Below are 16,255 nucleotides of genomic sequence, written 5' to 3'. Positions count from 1 at the left end.
CTGCAGGGAAGGGTGGGAGAGATCATTTCATTATGCACAGTTCAGCTGTCAAAATCTTTATTCGACTTTGTCAAGTGCAAAAGCAGGAGAAGTGCTACAGCTGCAAAATACAGATATGAGATACGAAGAAGAGCATGGACAAATTGTTTCTGTAACACCATTTTTAAACAAAATGCATCGAACAACACAATGAGACAGCTAGAGGACAAGAAGGAAGGCTTTGGCACTATCTTGTTAACACATTGTACACAGAGCAGGAACATGAAGGACAGTGGAGGCATTAAATGTTGACTGCTGAGCCTCCTGTGGTTTAAGTGTCATATTGTGAACAAAGATTCAGATTAAATAGATTGATAGCTTTGGCTGTAGTGCTTCAGTTAGACTGGAGAAATGTAACACTTTGGGGTTTGCAATGCCAGTGCTTGACCTATGCTTATGCCACTGCAGCACATGAACAATACTGATCATGAAAAGCAAAAATATATACACCACGAAGCACCAATATATACAGAAATGAACACACACAGATGAAGCGGGGTCTTTTTGTGACATTTGCAACGTAACTGGGCAGGAAGAGGGTGTGATGATTTTTCAAAATAAAAACATTTAAGGGTGTTAGCATTTGCTTCATGATGTGTAATGATGGAGTCTGAGTGGATGGAGAGGAAAAAGGACTTTGGTATGCCGACACATGAACTTCCCAGCTTCTGGCTGAGAGAATAAGTAAACTGAAGTCAAAGTCAATGGCCTGATTTAACAACAAAATCTATCATTTACTTAGATTATTGAAAACACCTACTTTGTCCCCAGTTTTGGTTTTCCTGGTTGTTTTTCCAGGTTTTGGGGAAAAGGGTGGGTTCCCTGAGATCTGCCCACTGGACACAGGAAGTACGCATGTTGATCAAAATAAGACATAAAATACAACGCTACTGAGAGCAGACAAAAGCACAAACAACTACTAGCTATGGCTTCAACACCTCGATAATACTTATAAGGATGTGTCTATAATGTAGCTGTTAAAGATATGAAAAGAAAACAGGACACATGAGAGTTAAATATGGCCTTGAATATCAGCTCCATTAGGAAATAAAGTGCTAAGTACAAAATGAATTAATTGCTCGACGTGGTAAAACTCAGAATGCATAAATGATGCGAAAGCTTTGGCAACGCTTATAGTTTAAGATACAGTATGAGTGAAGCTTTCTCTATTGGTTTGGACACCAAGCTTATTACTTTACACCACACCTCACCGACAAACAATCTACATCAGAACAAAAGTGCTTTTAAATCACAACCGTAATGAACACAACACATTAAAAAAAACAAAAACATTTTGAAAAGGTAATCAGACTGGGAGTCATTATAGCTTTATGATGGGAGAACTTGTGTAAATGTTCAGTAAATCCTTTCTGCTTCCTTAACTTTAATCTCCATCACTGACACGCCTACACTACTTTGTTCTGCGCTACTACCACTTGCTACACCTCCTTCATGTCACCATCTTTGTATCATTTCTCCACACTGGACGGTTATTTCTGCACCCTGAAAAACTGGCTGCTGGCACCCCAACAACCTGTTTGTTTGTTTGTGTGTGTGTGTGTGTGTGTCTGTGTGTGTGTATGCTTGAATGTGTTTTCTCGGCACGTTAACGCGTCTGTGCCTACAGTGTTATTTCTATGCATGTGTTTACCTGCGTGTGCGTATATCTGTGGATCCATAAGACATTTTCAGACAGGCCACAAAAAGTACCCATGGTGACCAAAATATAAAAAATATAAAAATATGTAGACAGACAACATAACTGAGAAACTGATTTTCTGAGATACACAAAAAGACTGATTGCATCGTCTGCTTTCAGTTGGTTTGGGTGAGCACGCTTGTGTGCTCCTGTCAGTGCCCCGCTGTGACCTCCAGGGTCACGGCGGGTCAGGTTTAGTCCAGGGAGAAAAAAGGAGTATTTCTTGGCTTCAACGTTGAACTGTACGTGACTGACTAAACCAGCTCTGTTAGCATCTGGTGACCTGCACCTTGTTCCTAACAAAACTGGACTGGGATTTGGACAGATCGCTGTAAAGTCTTATTTTAATGCTTTCTGTTCATCTTTCAACACCCCAAACTGCTCGTCTCTGTCTTTCTACTTGTTTGTCCTGTTACTGTCCCATCACTATTTCCTCTCCTTCCCCGGGGTTTAGAGAGGGGCACCTGGGGACAAAACCTGCTGTCCCCGCCCTCCTCTCGTCCTCAACCCAACATTCACTCTCTCATTCCTTTGCTCCAATGTTTGTCCTCAGGATTTGGGGTGTGCAGGGCCGTGCCGGTCTAGGTTGGGATGCACCTTGTTTTTGAGGGGTGGGGGTTTGCGTTTTCGCTTGCGTGTAGGGATGGTGGTCGTGTGAGCTGGGTGGTTGAACAGGCTGGAGGAAGGGAGGGTCTCTCTCTCTGTGGGGGGGTCCCAGTCACGGCTAATGGGCGTAGGCGCAGGGGTAGATGGCAAGGATGGGGTGGGAGCTGGGGTACATGGAGGTGCAGTGGGAGTTTTGGTGTTTTGGTGAGTGTTTGCTGATGAGTCAGAGGCGGGCTTGTCTACGACTGGTGTAGGTGGAGGTGCACTGACCGAAGGTTTGGCTGATGCTTGAGGAGCGGGTGTATGTGTAGTGGCAGAAGCTGGTCTTGGCTTTAAGAAGGGAACAGGTGTAGCTGCTGGAGTCTTTTTGGGGTTGGCAGCAGTGTTTCCACAGTCCTTTGGAAGTTCACTTTTTTCCGTCTTTTTCCCCTTTTTGCTCCCTTTGTGTTTTTCTTTGCCACCTTTTCGTTCCCTCCACCCAGAGTCCTTGTCCTCACCCCTCCCTCTCTGTCCCGCCTCGCTCCTCCCTCCCTGACCACCACCACCTCCTCCTCTCTCTCTCCCTCTACGCCTCCTTTTCCTCTGGGCACGCTCCAGTCTGCACTCGATGTGGTACAGATCCTCTGTTGCCACGTTGACACGGTCAAGCTGTTGCAGCAGGGCGTCCAGGGTGGGGAGGAGCCTCCTCAGAGAGGCTTCGGTCTCTGCTCTCTCCCTCCAGCTGGTACTTCCCATCACAACTCCTGGACCGAGCCCTAAACCCAGGCCCAGCCCGAGACCCAGGCCGATCCCCGGTGCTTCAGTCAGGCTGCAGGGGCTGGAGGAGGCTGGGCGCCACGAGGCCTCAGAGCCCGCATCAACGCTGTCCGGTGTCGGAGGGGAGTCAGGACCATCCAGTGGTGGCAAGCACAGAGACTTACAGTCACTAGTGGAGGATGAACGGGACGGTGGCAGCTCCATGCCCTCGAAACGCACCTTATGACGAAACTGAGAAGAGAATTAAGGAGGAGAAAAACAGAAGATAAAAGAGAGGGGGAGAGTGTGAGTATTAACATATGAATAGTACCAGAGATGTAGCCCATAATGAACCATCTTCTATCATTATTTTTCTGTATCAAATCTTTGTGAAAATAGGTTAAACTTGTGTGTTTCCTCTCTGAAATACACACAGCAGCTGTAGATATGTAAAAGGAAATGTACCTCCTTGGCCCGACTGAGTCCCATCCACATTTTGAGTCGTCTGAGGAACAGCTCAACCATCTCGTAGTCTTGCAGATCCACAGCTGGACGGTACAGCTCCGCTCGTGCGCGCCGGTAATTCCTCAATAACACAGAAGTGACCAACCACAGCAACGCCAACCGAAGTATGGCGAAGCTCGTGTGGTAAACCAGCGAGGAGGCGGTGGTAGAGGGGCCCGTAGTCGTCCAGCTAGGATGCCATGATAGCAGAGCACGTCCACTGGCACCCAACAAAGACAGACAGGCAGAGCTCACACTGCTGTAGCCATCCAATACAGAGTGGAAGAGCTGGAGTGAAGGAGACAGAGGAGGAAAGGTTTAAAACATCTGATTCCTCACAGTACTTCACCAGGAATATTAGACAAATCAGAGATAGTGAAAGCAGTAAAACAGCAAAACAAGGATTATAAACAAAAGAAAGGAAAGAAAGGAAGGAAAGGATGTTGTATAAAGACGTTTCATATGTACTAGCTAGCTTAAATTAAAATAACGCAAAACTAAAAGCTATGTTAGCTGCTAAGGATGTTTATGAATCATCTGAATGTCAAGCCTGTTAACTTAAATTTGTCTAACTGTTGCTGCTACTGTATACACGCACGTCACTGTCTGTAATAAAAAAATATTGAAAACAGACTGTAAATTTCACTGGTAGCTACAGTGGAGAGAGACAAACACCAGAGAAGAGTGACAGGTTTTAGACCAATAGGAGTTGAGCCACAGACACCTGGTTCAAGCATATAAACAAAACCCCTTACCCAGTGTTTCAGGCAAGGTGACACAAACGTGTGAACACACTTCACTCTGAGAACAGGTCTAATGTGGGAATCCTTTGCCAGCTTACAAATTACAAATACTGATTTGTGTGTCAATTGAAGTTAAACCCTGGGTCAAAACACCCAGCTGTATATATGCTATATGGTAACAAATGGGGATAAAAGCCTGCAGCTGAGATGATGGGGATTCAGACCAACGGTGATTAGGCTTGATTGAATTAAAGGGGACTGTTGGACCTTGGCGGAGGTATGCGCTCTACTGAGTGCAATTTTAGTTAATATCAGGTTCACTTGTCAGATTTTTTTAAATGGAAAAAAAGTGGGAGACATGGGTTACATGTTACATGCCACAATTAGCTAATCTGAGACCATCACAGTCAAACAACAACAAAGATTACAGTTGTGACAATAAAAAGAGACAACTGTTATAGACATTAACAAACGGCATACAGAATGGTTCATAGATACCAGAATTTAATCTAGAGCACTTTAGATTTAACAACATTTTTTTTCAATATATGCACACTGTGCCTACATACAGCTCGGTGAGGCTGTACAGGGGCACAGCGCTGGTGTAAAGCTGCAGAATACGTTGGTCTCTTTTTAAAGTCGCTGGTTTGAGCTGAATTTTAAAGTTGTGTTTGTAAAAAGGTTACAGATGAAGACTGATGGATCAAAGCTACTCTTTCACACAATTCCTACTTAAAATAACCATCAGTCATTATCAAAAAAGGCACGCCAAATTGTGGTAATGACACTCATGGAGAAGACGAAGAGATCACTGATGAATAGAAGTTATTTGGTTCTTGTTGAAAAATGATTCATTATAATGAAATAAATCATAAGATTGTTGTGTATGCATTTTCTGTTTGTCCTCCTTTTCTTCTTTCTAGTAATGTCAGTTCATGAAACATAATTATACTTACATTTTGGCAGGGCTGAGATAATATCTCAAGGTAACATGCTGATTACATAAAAGTAAAAAATAGTCTGTTGGGTAACATTTTGTTATTATATACACAGCAAGACCTTTTCTCTGGCATTATATATATTAGTCAATATACAGTAGATGAAGCTGTGTTGTGCTGTCTGTGCTTAAGTGGAGGTTTATTGGAAATTGTAAAGAGGATTGTAGACATGGCAATGAAACATTTTCTGAACAGATTAAACAGAACCAAACATAAAAGGTGAACAAATGTGTGGGTTGGATGAGAACATAATGTAAACTTGAAGATAATACATAATGTACCAGTGTGTATTGTCCTCAAGTTTACATTATGTTTTGTCTGTGTGTGTGCGTGGGAGGCTTGGCAGGAGAGAAACAGAAGGAAGAGACGAGAGAAAAAGTCTGACCAGGTGTCCTGTGTGCGAGTAAGCCAGCACCAACAGCAGTAAAGCCAGGGCGACTCCCAGCAGCTCCCAGACCGAGCGCCGCAGAGCTCTGCCAAACACGGCCCACTCTCTGAGGAACCGCAACTGGTGGGACGCCTGGATGATCATCGAGGAAGGCAGAGAGAGAGAGAGAAATATGTGTTTGAGAAAGTGAGAAGCAAATACAAAATATAATGTATAAAAATATATTTTCTGTTGGCATTAAATGGAAACTTCCAGTATATTACATCTAAGGCCTTATTTTCCTATCTTTGGAAATAACTTCTAGCTGTTATAACATCGTAGTCTTTACATTACTGTAGATGCTTTTGTCCAAATACTACATATTTCAAGCTAAATTAACATTTTTTTAAATTTTCTTTATCAAATATGTTGTTTCACTTTGAAATATGGTCCGATGTCTCTCCAAATGTTCACTATTCATTTTCTTTTCAGTTGCTCAATAAGGAAGGAATGAAATGATAATTATTTGTGAGATTCCTGACTTTAAACAACTTGCAACCTGGAACAGGGCAGTACAATATTTGAGGGTGACATCAGAAGAAAATGGTTGCCATGTGAATATGGTCTGTTGCCTGTGTTTTTTGTAATTAAAGAGCACAATAAGATCAGAATAACATTTTATTCAAAAGTAAATAGCAATGGCCGATAGAAATAATATATGGAATAAACATCATGGAATGGTTGTAAAGTTGTAACGTCCAAAAAGAACATTTTTCCGGATTTCTACCAAGTGGACTGAATACATTAAACCTTTAAGGTCAGCTAACTTGATAGAATAAATAAGTGAGAATATAATGTGATCTATATTATTCTATGGCATCTACCAGGTCATACTCTATTCACTTTTCTATTTGTTGTATCTTGGGTTATATCTTCCCGTGTTCAACTGTAAATAATTAAGACCAATAAATAGATGATGAAAAATAAAGAGTTATAAAAGAAAACCTCTTACAGGACCAGACTTAGATTTCAAACACACTGCAAATTGTTTGTTTAAAGTCTGCACAATGTTATGGGAATCTATTTGCACTAAAACTGATACTATGTGAAGTGATAAATGTGAAACAAATGTGTTTTTCCAAAATAAAAATTGGGTTAGTGTTAAAAAAGAAAAAAGCTATTCCTGACTGACGAGATCTTCCACCAGCATTAGTAAATAAAGGGTTTTAAATATTGTTGTCTATTAAAACTTTTTCAAGGAATGCAGTCTTAATTAACTCTGCATTTAGTTAAAAGGTGTGCGTTGACATTTTCCAGGACAGCAGGGCCTTTATCATTTGTGCCTACACATGGTCTGAGGCAGCTCTAACTTTGTTCACAGAGTATGAACAAGTAATATTGATAAATCCCGGATTTGTGCATAAAGCATTTGTTTGCATGGTGTAAGCACAGATTTGTGACGACACTCTGTTTGAGAATGAGGCCCATTAGTAGAAGTTTTGTCATTATAAGGACATGGCTGACACTATTCTATATTTTCCTTATTATTAAGCTTAATGCATTTCTAAAACAACTGGAGTCCAAAACTACAACAATAAAACCAAAGATGAAAAAACATTTATTTCTAAAAATGTTTACATTAAGCCATGCTTTCCTTGGCCTTCCCTTTTTACCTTGAGCACCAGTATGAACAGCAGCAGAGCGGACATGACTGTGTACATCTGACTCTGTCTGGCCAGGGGGTAGAAGTCTGTGAAGGCGTCCCGCGGGTGCTTCAGGTACGACGCCCACTGCTGCGTCGCCATGGTGCAGCGGCTCAGGTGCAGCCCGCACACAGATGCTGCCAGAGCCAGTTTGCAGATGCCCAAGAGTCTCCAGGCGGACAGCAAGTACATGTAGCCTTCTCTGAGGAACCCCAAGATCCCCCGCACCAGGAAATACATCACCAGGGCCAGGAGGACAATCTGGAAGACAGGAAACAGCCATGTCAAACTGGTTAGACTGTCGCAAAGTATAGGGGACAGGATTCTTTTGAGCTCAGTGGCGTGCAATTTTTCTGATTATCAGCCGTGTCAGAGGGTTGTCAGGGGTTACCATGAGAAGGAGCTGCAAGTCCAGGCCTGTGATTGGCCACAGAGTGATGACAGGAAGGTCAAGGCTGGACTGGGCACGCTCAGAGACTGGAAACTCAAACAGGAAGGAGAAGACAGCCAGGAGATTTGTGTTGATGTTGTAGAGCGAGAACTCCACAAACACAGAACGGGTCCTGTGAACACACACACACACACAAACACATACTCAATGGACTCAATGGATATTTCACTTCCTGTTTTGGATCCAACTTTAATATTTCATCTTATTGAAGCTGGGTGTTTCCATCACAGGATGTTTTATTTCACAAGAGAGACAAAAGCACCAACTCAGTTCTGTTCAAAGACAGTGAAATGTGCTGTCAGAGACACCACCACCCACTTTTTATTGACTTTCAGCTGCTCCCCTCTGAAAATTTGAAACATAATACCAAATGTGGTATGAACAGGCTCAAAGTTATATTTACACCATCAGTTATTACTCACAGAACAATTGTTGTAACACAGCCCACATTCTTCATACATTCTTCACTGGACTGTTTTTTCATCTTTTATTTTCACGTTTAATGTTTTCATGTGAAACCTTTTATTGACTCCAGGCTGTAAAACAAACGGCACTTCAGGGAGAATCAAACTCCACTACAGATGTATAATGCTTGATTCTGTTTTATTCCATTATTGTGAAATTGTGTGCACACACACATCAAGCCTGATTTCTACTCCCTTGTATCTGGCCCCTTGACTTTAGAACAACCTGGCAAGTACAATCAGACAACACTCCTTTAAACCATAAAAAATAAACCGTAATACATGGGGTGGGAGGAAATATTTCTTCTAAATTTTACAGTGTTTATTAACTTTAATGCCTTTTGTCTATTCATTTCAAATCTGACAAAGAACTAGGATGTTTTTTAGGAAGATTTTTTAGTATTGTCAGTCCCGTCTTTCCATTTTAACTACCTGTAGTCGAGCCAGTGCAGCTGCTGCAGCTGCTGTAAGGATATAGACGCCTCTTCCAGGCTTCTGTTCAGCTGCTGGACAACATCTCCGCTGTTATTCATCCCAATCTGACCTGAACGCCACACCCTAGAAAGAGGTAGGAGGAGACACAGAGGAGAAAAGAGCATATTGACATATTAAAGAACAGATATTAAATAGATACACAATCTGAACTTCAAGTTAATGCCTGCTTTGTTCAAGTCAGGTTTTCAATCCTTTCCTCACCAGTTTTTGTCGCGAGCTGTACCCCAGCCCTTTCCCCAGATACTGTCCCCTGTCGTGGAATGTCCTGCAAGTGGAAAAATAAAGTTTCAAGATCAAAATGATGTTAAATTGTGTTAATTCATCAAGTAATCAGAAAAGGGAGGAATAATGTGTGCAGGAGATTGTGATGTCAAACACTAAAAATATTATGAAGTTGACTCAATATTATTGAAAGAAAGACAAAGGTCCAAACAAAGAAAAATGTATCACAAAATATATTTTTCAAGACTCAATAAGTCAGTGAGTTTTCTGTCCGATCAGTGGAGCCTCAGCTTATTTAAATATTCAGCTCCCACCAGGTTCACAGCGAAGGCAAAGATAGCGACCACATCTCAGTCTCACCTTGTGTGTCACGGATTTGACGGAGCCTCAGTGTGCCGAGCAACACACTTCCTGTGTCTCTCAAGAGGGCAGAGTCATCCAGTAGTCGTGGCAACAGGGACTCATTCAGCCATGTCAGAACATCTTCTCGGCTATAAGGAAAAAAATAGGATTTGAGTATGAATATATAGTTATAGACCCAGTTTGGTTGGTTTACATTTTTTCCATTCTTGTTCTCTTATGGTTTGAACACAATGACACTCCCAAGAGCAAGTGAGAGAAAACTGGAGCTCAGTCCCTGGAGGAGCACAGAAATCTTTTTTTCTTCATGACTTCACAAACCGTGTTTGCCTTAAAGATTTCAGCAAACCTTACAGAAGGCCACCCTATGAAAATGGGATGTTATTGTCAGTGAACCAAACTGACAAAAAAGCTCTGAGTTTACATTTTTTGAAAAAGTATTCCCATTTGGCCACCATAACATCTTTGGGTGCAGTCAAGTGCACAACTGAAGCTCTACCTGTGTGTGTGTGTGTGTGTGTGTGTGTGTGTGTGTGTGTACCTGCTGATGTTGTGGTACTCAGGTGTGTGTAGCGCTCGTTGCAGCTGAGTGCGCAGTCTCAGGCTGTGTGTGGTCGAGTCAGAGTAGTTGAGGATCAAAACCACCAACAGGAAAAACATGTACACCAGGAAATTCTGAAAATGAGAACCAATAATTAACAAACAAATGACAAACAAACAAACAGAGCTCTAAATGTGTACAAAACAGTGCAGATAGAGAGAGAATCCTTGTCTCTGACTAACCTTCAGCATGGTGTGCAGCATGTGGACCTTGCGGGCCTGGTGTCGAGCCTGAGACAGAGCAAAGCCCTGTGGCGGTCTCACCCTGGGGACCCGTTGGACCACCCTCTCCACTCGAGGGAACTCCACCAGCACATCCTGGTCCTCTGGACGCAGACGACGCACACACACTGCATAGTAAACTGCCTCACACAGCACCTGTGGGACAGAAGGCGGAGGGGCCAACAGAGCTGTTAAAATTTGGAAGCTCTTAAAAACTCCAGGGTTCGTTGAATTCAGATTCAGATTGACCAGTTACAATGAAAACAAGAAAACCTCAGTTGAGACAGAAAGAATTAACGTGACCACAGCCAGATGAGGATTTACTCAAAAGAACTTTTGGGTGTGTGCAGTATAAGATTGAACTTCCAGCTTTTCAGGAACAAAGAAAAACATTCTGCTTTTCATCTGGAAGTCAGTGCATTTTAAATTCATCTGAAGTGATTCAAGGAAACAAAAGCATCAGATTATGTGTTTTCTTAACCAGCATCCATTGATTTTTTTGGCCACATGGGGGTAGCGAAACAAGATAAACTCAACTGATAAAGTTGTTATGGGGAATGTGATAGTGTTGCATATTTACACATCCAGCAGTGATGGAGCAAAATAAGCATTCATTTGGAAATGTGTTATGACCAAAATCCAAAGTCCAAAATCAACTCTCTTTTAGCTCTGTTTTTGGTCTCTACCAACTTCTGAGGGAAACATCTGGCTCTTTAGCTGCTAAATGCTGCATTATGTTCACCAGCGAGTCGCTAACTTTGTCTGCTGTTTGGGTACGATGGATATCAGAGCTCAGAGCTTTGTTTGCTAAAAACAGCTTTCTTCTATGACTGAAAACAGGGTTGATGAGAGCAGTGAGAGTGAACCAAAACCAAAACAATTTGCTGAAAGCCGGTAAAACGCTAGAGTTGAGAGGCACTGCGAAGTCTGGTGATAATTCTCTGTAGCTGAATCACTACAGGTAAAGTCTAGCAAATTATTAGTCATTCAGTCTGTGGTTTACATGAAAATACTGATTAGTGAAGCTAAAAAAAATAATGTGACGAATTGTAAATTTAGAAAAGTGTGTGTGTGTGTGTGTGTGTGAACTACCACGTCTGAAAATAAATGTGTGTACCTTAATTGGCTCCAACACCAGGCAGGAGCACAGGAAACTGGCAAAACACGAGATAAGCCACATCATGGCCACATTTTGACTGAACCCGTGGCCCGCCCAAATCGAAACACAACTAGCCAGAGCGATCCCCGCCCAGCTGCCCCACAGGGCGGCACGTCCACACCAGGGAGGAAACCGTCTGGGACGACACACATCTGTCACAACTGGAGAGGGTAGAGGAAGGGTTGGGGGGGAAAGTAAGTTTGTGAAAGGAAATATTGATAAAGATAGTGAAAAGAAAGGACCAGAGAGGAGATGAAGGTCCCAGAGATAAAACAAAGCAGAACGAACAGTCAATAAAAAGTAAAACATGGAGAAAGACTTCTGAGAGTACATCACATTTTAATATTCTATATAAATGTCAGGAATTTGCATTTTAATTATCTTGTCCTTGGAAGGTCATTTCACAAAGAAAAATTAGTTCTTATCTAGTCAAGTACACACAAAGACTCCAAAGCCTGTTCAAAGAATAATGTTACTATCAAATCAATCAATCAAGTAATAAATAATAAATAATGTCTGAGGCACTTTGGACCTGGTGCAGAGACAAGTGTGGCTTTTTAATTGGTGTTTTCCTCTGACAAGGATTTCTTCTGCTTATTAAAAATTCAGGAAGCAAAATGAAAGCGAGATGCATAAAGTATTACCCGGTTTCACATCAAATCAAAACATAATGTTTACTGTCCTCATATTGTAAGGTTAAAAAGACTTAACTATAATGGCCAAAACACACTGCTGCCAGTACTGGGCTCTTTACTGAATAAAAGTAACACATTCTTCTTTGTTGCTCATTTTTTTTTCTCATGTTCACCAAACTTCGTTCTTTACCTAATGAGGGTTACAAGTATTTTCCTTAAAAAAAAGATTCATGTGTCACGAATCTGGCCAAAGCACGAAAAGCAACATCAGAACAGTAAGTGATCTATGAGGAAACCAGCTTTCAGTTTACAGATGTTTCACAATCACTTTGTTGATGTGATGTTTTTTTTGAATTTCACTTTATTGTCTTAAAGATTTCTTTGCACATGCATTCAAATTACAATCAAAAACAAGGACATTTCTTTCATTCTGCTTGATTAAAATAATGAACTAAATTATCAAGAACACTAAGACAAGAAAGAACTACACTTATTAACCATTCAACAACCAACTGTGACACAAACCAAACAGACCAGGGGCCTTATTTATAGAACAGACTTATGATCAATGTAATCAAAGTATGAGTTTAACAGAAATGCTTGTTTAAGTAGTTATTTATAAAACCTTACTTTGACTTGGAAATTATTTTCCTGTGGTAAACTTTGCGTGAGCTTTGTGAATGTGTTGTGGTGACACACTCCCAAAGAGCATGTGTGGCTTTGCTTGTCAGCCCACTATTACGTCTTCAAAACAATACATGTTGTCTGGCTTCAACCCTCATTGAAGCCAGACAATGAGGGTTGAATTGTCAATTCAAACTTATATTAACGCCTCCACACAAACACACACACACATATAACACACCTGTATTGGAGGTGAAGGCAGTTTTTGGTGGGTCTCTCCTCACAGATTCTAGAGAAAGAGGCTCATTCAGCTTCTGGAGAAGAATCACTTCAGTCTTATCTCCCAAAATGCTCGACCTGACACACACACAGGCAATGGAAATAAAATGAAACCCGAGCAAATCCCCAAATGATCTAGGTAAAGCTTGTGAATCCATTGTATTTCGTAAGTACGGTGAAAAATGATCAGATCTCTTGTTCAGACTTCAAACTTACAGATCAGCCATCTCGCTTTCATCTGCCTGAGGGAAGAAGTTCTGTCCGTCTGTCAGGATGTGTTTGATCAGATCCTCGTCTATGAGTGAAACACATCAGTTTGGACTATCATTTGACATGGACAGTGTAATAATACAACCAGTGCTTCATGTATTAATAAACAGACTAGCTGTCACTTGAAAAGTTTAAACAACTGCTTTAAAAGCCTCCATGCTTTGGTTACCTGATGAGGTGAAATATTTGTTGCGTTGGTCAGTCCCCTCCTCGTCGTCGGGGTTAAAGGTCATGTCGACACCCAGGTGTCGGCTCCCCTGACCCCTCTTTAGCCTGGGCAGCCCTGCCCCGTGCCCTGCCCCTCCTACCACAGACACATCACTCAGCAGCTCTGGCCAATCCCTCTCCTCCATCTCCTCCTCTGCCATGCCCCAGCTCTCCACACTGAAAAACACAGCGAGAGATGTTTGTCATTGAGTGCGACTTCAGCAAATAATGTAGTTACTCTAATAGTCTTGACAGTTTCTTCTGTCAAAGCCAGGGAAAGCGAAAACGATGTTTTAATAACACCAGACTGCTGAGACAATTATGGCTTTTGGATTTATAGTTGTTTCTTGACAATAGAGAAATCACAGGGAGGCAAATGTAAAAGCATTTTTCAGTCTCTTGACATGATACTAATTAGGAACTCTATTCCCCCTCTTCTTTTGAGTTTTTATGCTCTTTATTCTTCTATTCTCTCTTATCCTCATTTCCTCTGACAGCTGGCAATTACAGTTCACTTGGCATTCATCTTCCAATAGTAAAGTCATGCATTATCTACAAGTACCTTTTGGTTGATGGAGTGGGTAAATCCACGTTGGTTTCCTCTGAGTTGGTCTAAGAAAGAAAGAGAGAGAGAGAGAGAGAGAGAGAGAGAGAGAGAGAGAGAGAGAGAGAGAGAGAGACGTACACTAATGATCTCACAAGGGACATGCATAAAATGTTTCCCTGCTTGTCTACACCGTTTATTTTTAACTTAGTCACAAGGCCGGAAAAACCAAGGGATTTATTTTAATATTGATTCCACCATAAAGTAAAAAAAGACATCTATAACATATCAGGCATGATTTAATGTTTTATCCTGTGTTTTCCTGTGAGACTCTACCTCGCCATTAAAAAAGAGGAAGGAACTTCCAGCCATGGAGTTGTCCAGGAAGTCATCAATCTCCACCGACTCCTGGTCAACTTGTGGTGGCACCTGCTCCACAGACACACACTGATGTCCACACACACACAAAGAGAGAAAACAATAATAATAATAATAAATAATCAGGTTCATGTTCAACATATGGGAGGCAATAAAAACAGGTGGGTTTGGGCAAGTTTGTGTTACCTTGCTGCGGCTCATTCTGAACAGCGTGAAGACGAGCAGGTAGAGAGGGTAGACGATCAGACAGCTCACCACGCCTGCTGCCACCGTCTCTCCGTTCAATGAAGCAAATCTCGAAACGGCCCATGGGCTGCAGCAGAGGGTGGTGTTCAGATGTGGGACAAAAACACCAGTAGTTGTTAATGTTGGAGGTGGAAGGTTTTTTTTCCCTCCGTTTTTCAAAACCTGGCGTCTACATTACCCACAATGCAATTAGCCAGTGAGTGACATCACTGGAGGCAATTTATCAGATTACATGCAGCTTCCTCTAGAGCCACATAATTTTTCCACATAGTACTCCCCAAAACCTGTAAACACTCAATGTATAAAATGGGTGGTGTTACTCTTTAAATAGTAGTAATAATAATGATGATAATAATAATAATAGGTATGTGGAACGTTTCAGCTGTGTTTGTATAAACGGCTGGCTAGTTTAATTTCGATAAAATATCTAATTTCATAAACTTTTCATATGTTTTGTGTGTAAAGATCTTCATTTTTAAAGTAACCAGTAACTAAACCTGTGCGATAAATGTAGGGCAGTAAAAAGTAAAGTGACATGAAAAGAAAAGACTCAAGCAAAGTAATACTTAAATACTGTACTTCAGTTACATTGTAAAACTGTGAGTTTTGATGGGAACACAAAGACAATTAAACGGGGGAAAAAGAGATTCCTATACCTGTGTCTCTTGTCCACCACGATGCTGTACCACAGACTGTTGGCCAAAAGGAAGAGCTGCAGCAACACGGTGCAGCACGTGGCTCTCTGCAGGCGGGTGAAAGGGCTGCGGTGCGGTCTCTCCCACAGTGACAGCCACAGGTGACTCTCACACAGCGCCCTCTGTAGCTCGCACCGCAGGAGGCGGGGCAGCTGACGAAGCACAGCCTCCTCTGAAGGAAACAGGAAGTAGGATGACAGAGTGAACAAACGGGCATCAAAAATTAGTAAATGCCTGACAAAGATGATTTAGTTTTAGTTTCTTACCTGAGGCCTCTACCTCAATCTCGACCCGTCCATCGGTTCTCTCATTGTCGACTGACAGCCACTCCTCAGCAAGGAAGTAGTAGCTGCTTCCTGTCTGCAGGTCTTTGACCAAGATGTACTGTAACAGCCATGCTGGGGACAAACCTGAGTAGGGGCCAAGAAATGATGGTTATAAGATGTTTGTTTAAACAACAGCTGGTTAAACTCTATGTGTGTGCGTGTGAATAAATAAATAATAATAATAAGTACCTTTGTTGTCATGCCAAATTCGTATTTTCCACACACTGCCCAGGCTGGTATCTGTGGCAATATGAAAGATGTCGAGAGCGTTTCTTGTGAAAGCTCCTCTGCTGTCAAGGTGGCGGTGTCCGCTGCGGCTTTCACGTCCATACAGACTGATTCCCACATGAGCCGTCGTGCCTGGAGAGACAGAAAGAGACTCATTATATCAACCATTACCACAAATACTGAAGTCTGCAGAAACTCTCTGTTTTATCGTGTTTATTTAACCTCAAAGTTTTTGCTATTTAAAATAATTAAAGCACCAACCTGACAACAGTTTTCTTTGAACAGAAACTGCATTTGATAACGGAGGGTTAGTTATTCAGAGACAACACAAACATGTCAGTACACATTTGTGTATTAAGCTTTTTCTCTCTCTAGTTTGACACGTTTGTTATAATTTATGTAAAAATGAAAATGTTAGATGTAAGCATCTACTTTTTTCTCTTATTTTCTTAAAAA

The 16,255-nt window shown here is 41.6% G+C and overlaps 1 protein-coding gene across 1 annotated transcript in view; it reads right to left on the bottom strand.

Moving 5' to 3' along the window:
* Nucleotides 1-40: 40 nt before the first annotated feature.
* The window catches only part of pkd1a (polycystic kidney disease 1a), a 75,337-nt gene continuing 59,122 nt past the window's right edge, over nucleotides 41-16,255 (bottom strand). The window contains exons 37-56 of the mRNA XM_073472130.1: nucleotides 15,761-15,931; nucleotides 15,512-15,655; nucleotides 15,207-15,417; nucleotides 14,491-14,617; nucleotides 14,263-14,373; nucleotides 13,945-13,994; nucleotides 13,345-13,559; nucleotides 13,122-13,200; nucleotides 12,868-12,983; nucleotides 11,326-11,528; nucleotides 10,170-10,364; nucleotides 9,928-10,061; nucleotides 9,387-9,517; nucleotides 9,006-9,069; nucleotides 8,742-8,867; nucleotides 7,786-7,957; nucleotides 7,365-7,655; nucleotides 5,710-5,844; nucleotides 3,545-3,871; nucleotides 41-3,331 (exon numbers count right to left, since the gene is read on the bottom strand). Coding sequence (XP_073328231.1) covers nucleotides 2,288-3,331; nucleotides 3,545-3,871; nucleotides 5,710-5,844; nucleotides 7,365-7,655; nucleotides 7,786-7,957; nucleotides 8,742-8,867; nucleotides 9,006-9,069; nucleotides 9,387-9,517; nucleotides 9,928-10,061; nucleotides 10,170-10,364; nucleotides 11,326-11,528; nucleotides 12,868-12,983; nucleotides 13,122-13,200; nucleotides 13,345-13,559; nucleotides 13,945-13,994; nucleotides 14,263-14,373; nucleotides 14,491-14,617; nucleotides 15,207-15,417; nucleotides 15,512-15,655; nucleotides 15,761-15,931 — 4,046 coding nt within the window. The 3' untranslated portion in view covers nucleotides 41-2,287. The remainder of the gene's footprint in view (nucleotides 3,332-3,544; nucleotides 3,872-5,709; nucleotides 5,845-7,364; nucleotides 7,656-7,785; nucleotides 7,958-8,741; nucleotides 8,868-9,005; nucleotides 9,070-9,386; nucleotides 9,518-9,927; nucleotides 10,062-10,169; nucleotides 10,365-11,325; nucleotides 11,529-12,867; nucleotides 12,984-13,121; nucleotides 13,201-13,344; nucleotides 13,560-13,944; nucleotides 13,995-14,262; nucleotides 14,374-14,490; nucleotides 14,618-15,206; nucleotides 15,418-15,511; nucleotides 15,656-15,760; nucleotides 15,932-16,255) is intronic.

Source organism: Pagrus major, chromosome 1 (assembly GCF_040436345.1).
Source record: "Pagrus major chromosome 1, Pma_NU_1.0".
Lineage (NCBI taxonomy): Eukaryota > Metazoa > Chordata > Actinopteri > Spariformes > Sparidae > Pagrus > Pagrus major.
The sequence above is the reverse complement of the archived record's forward strand: the minus strand, read 5'-3'. Positions and strand labels throughout refer to the sequence as shown.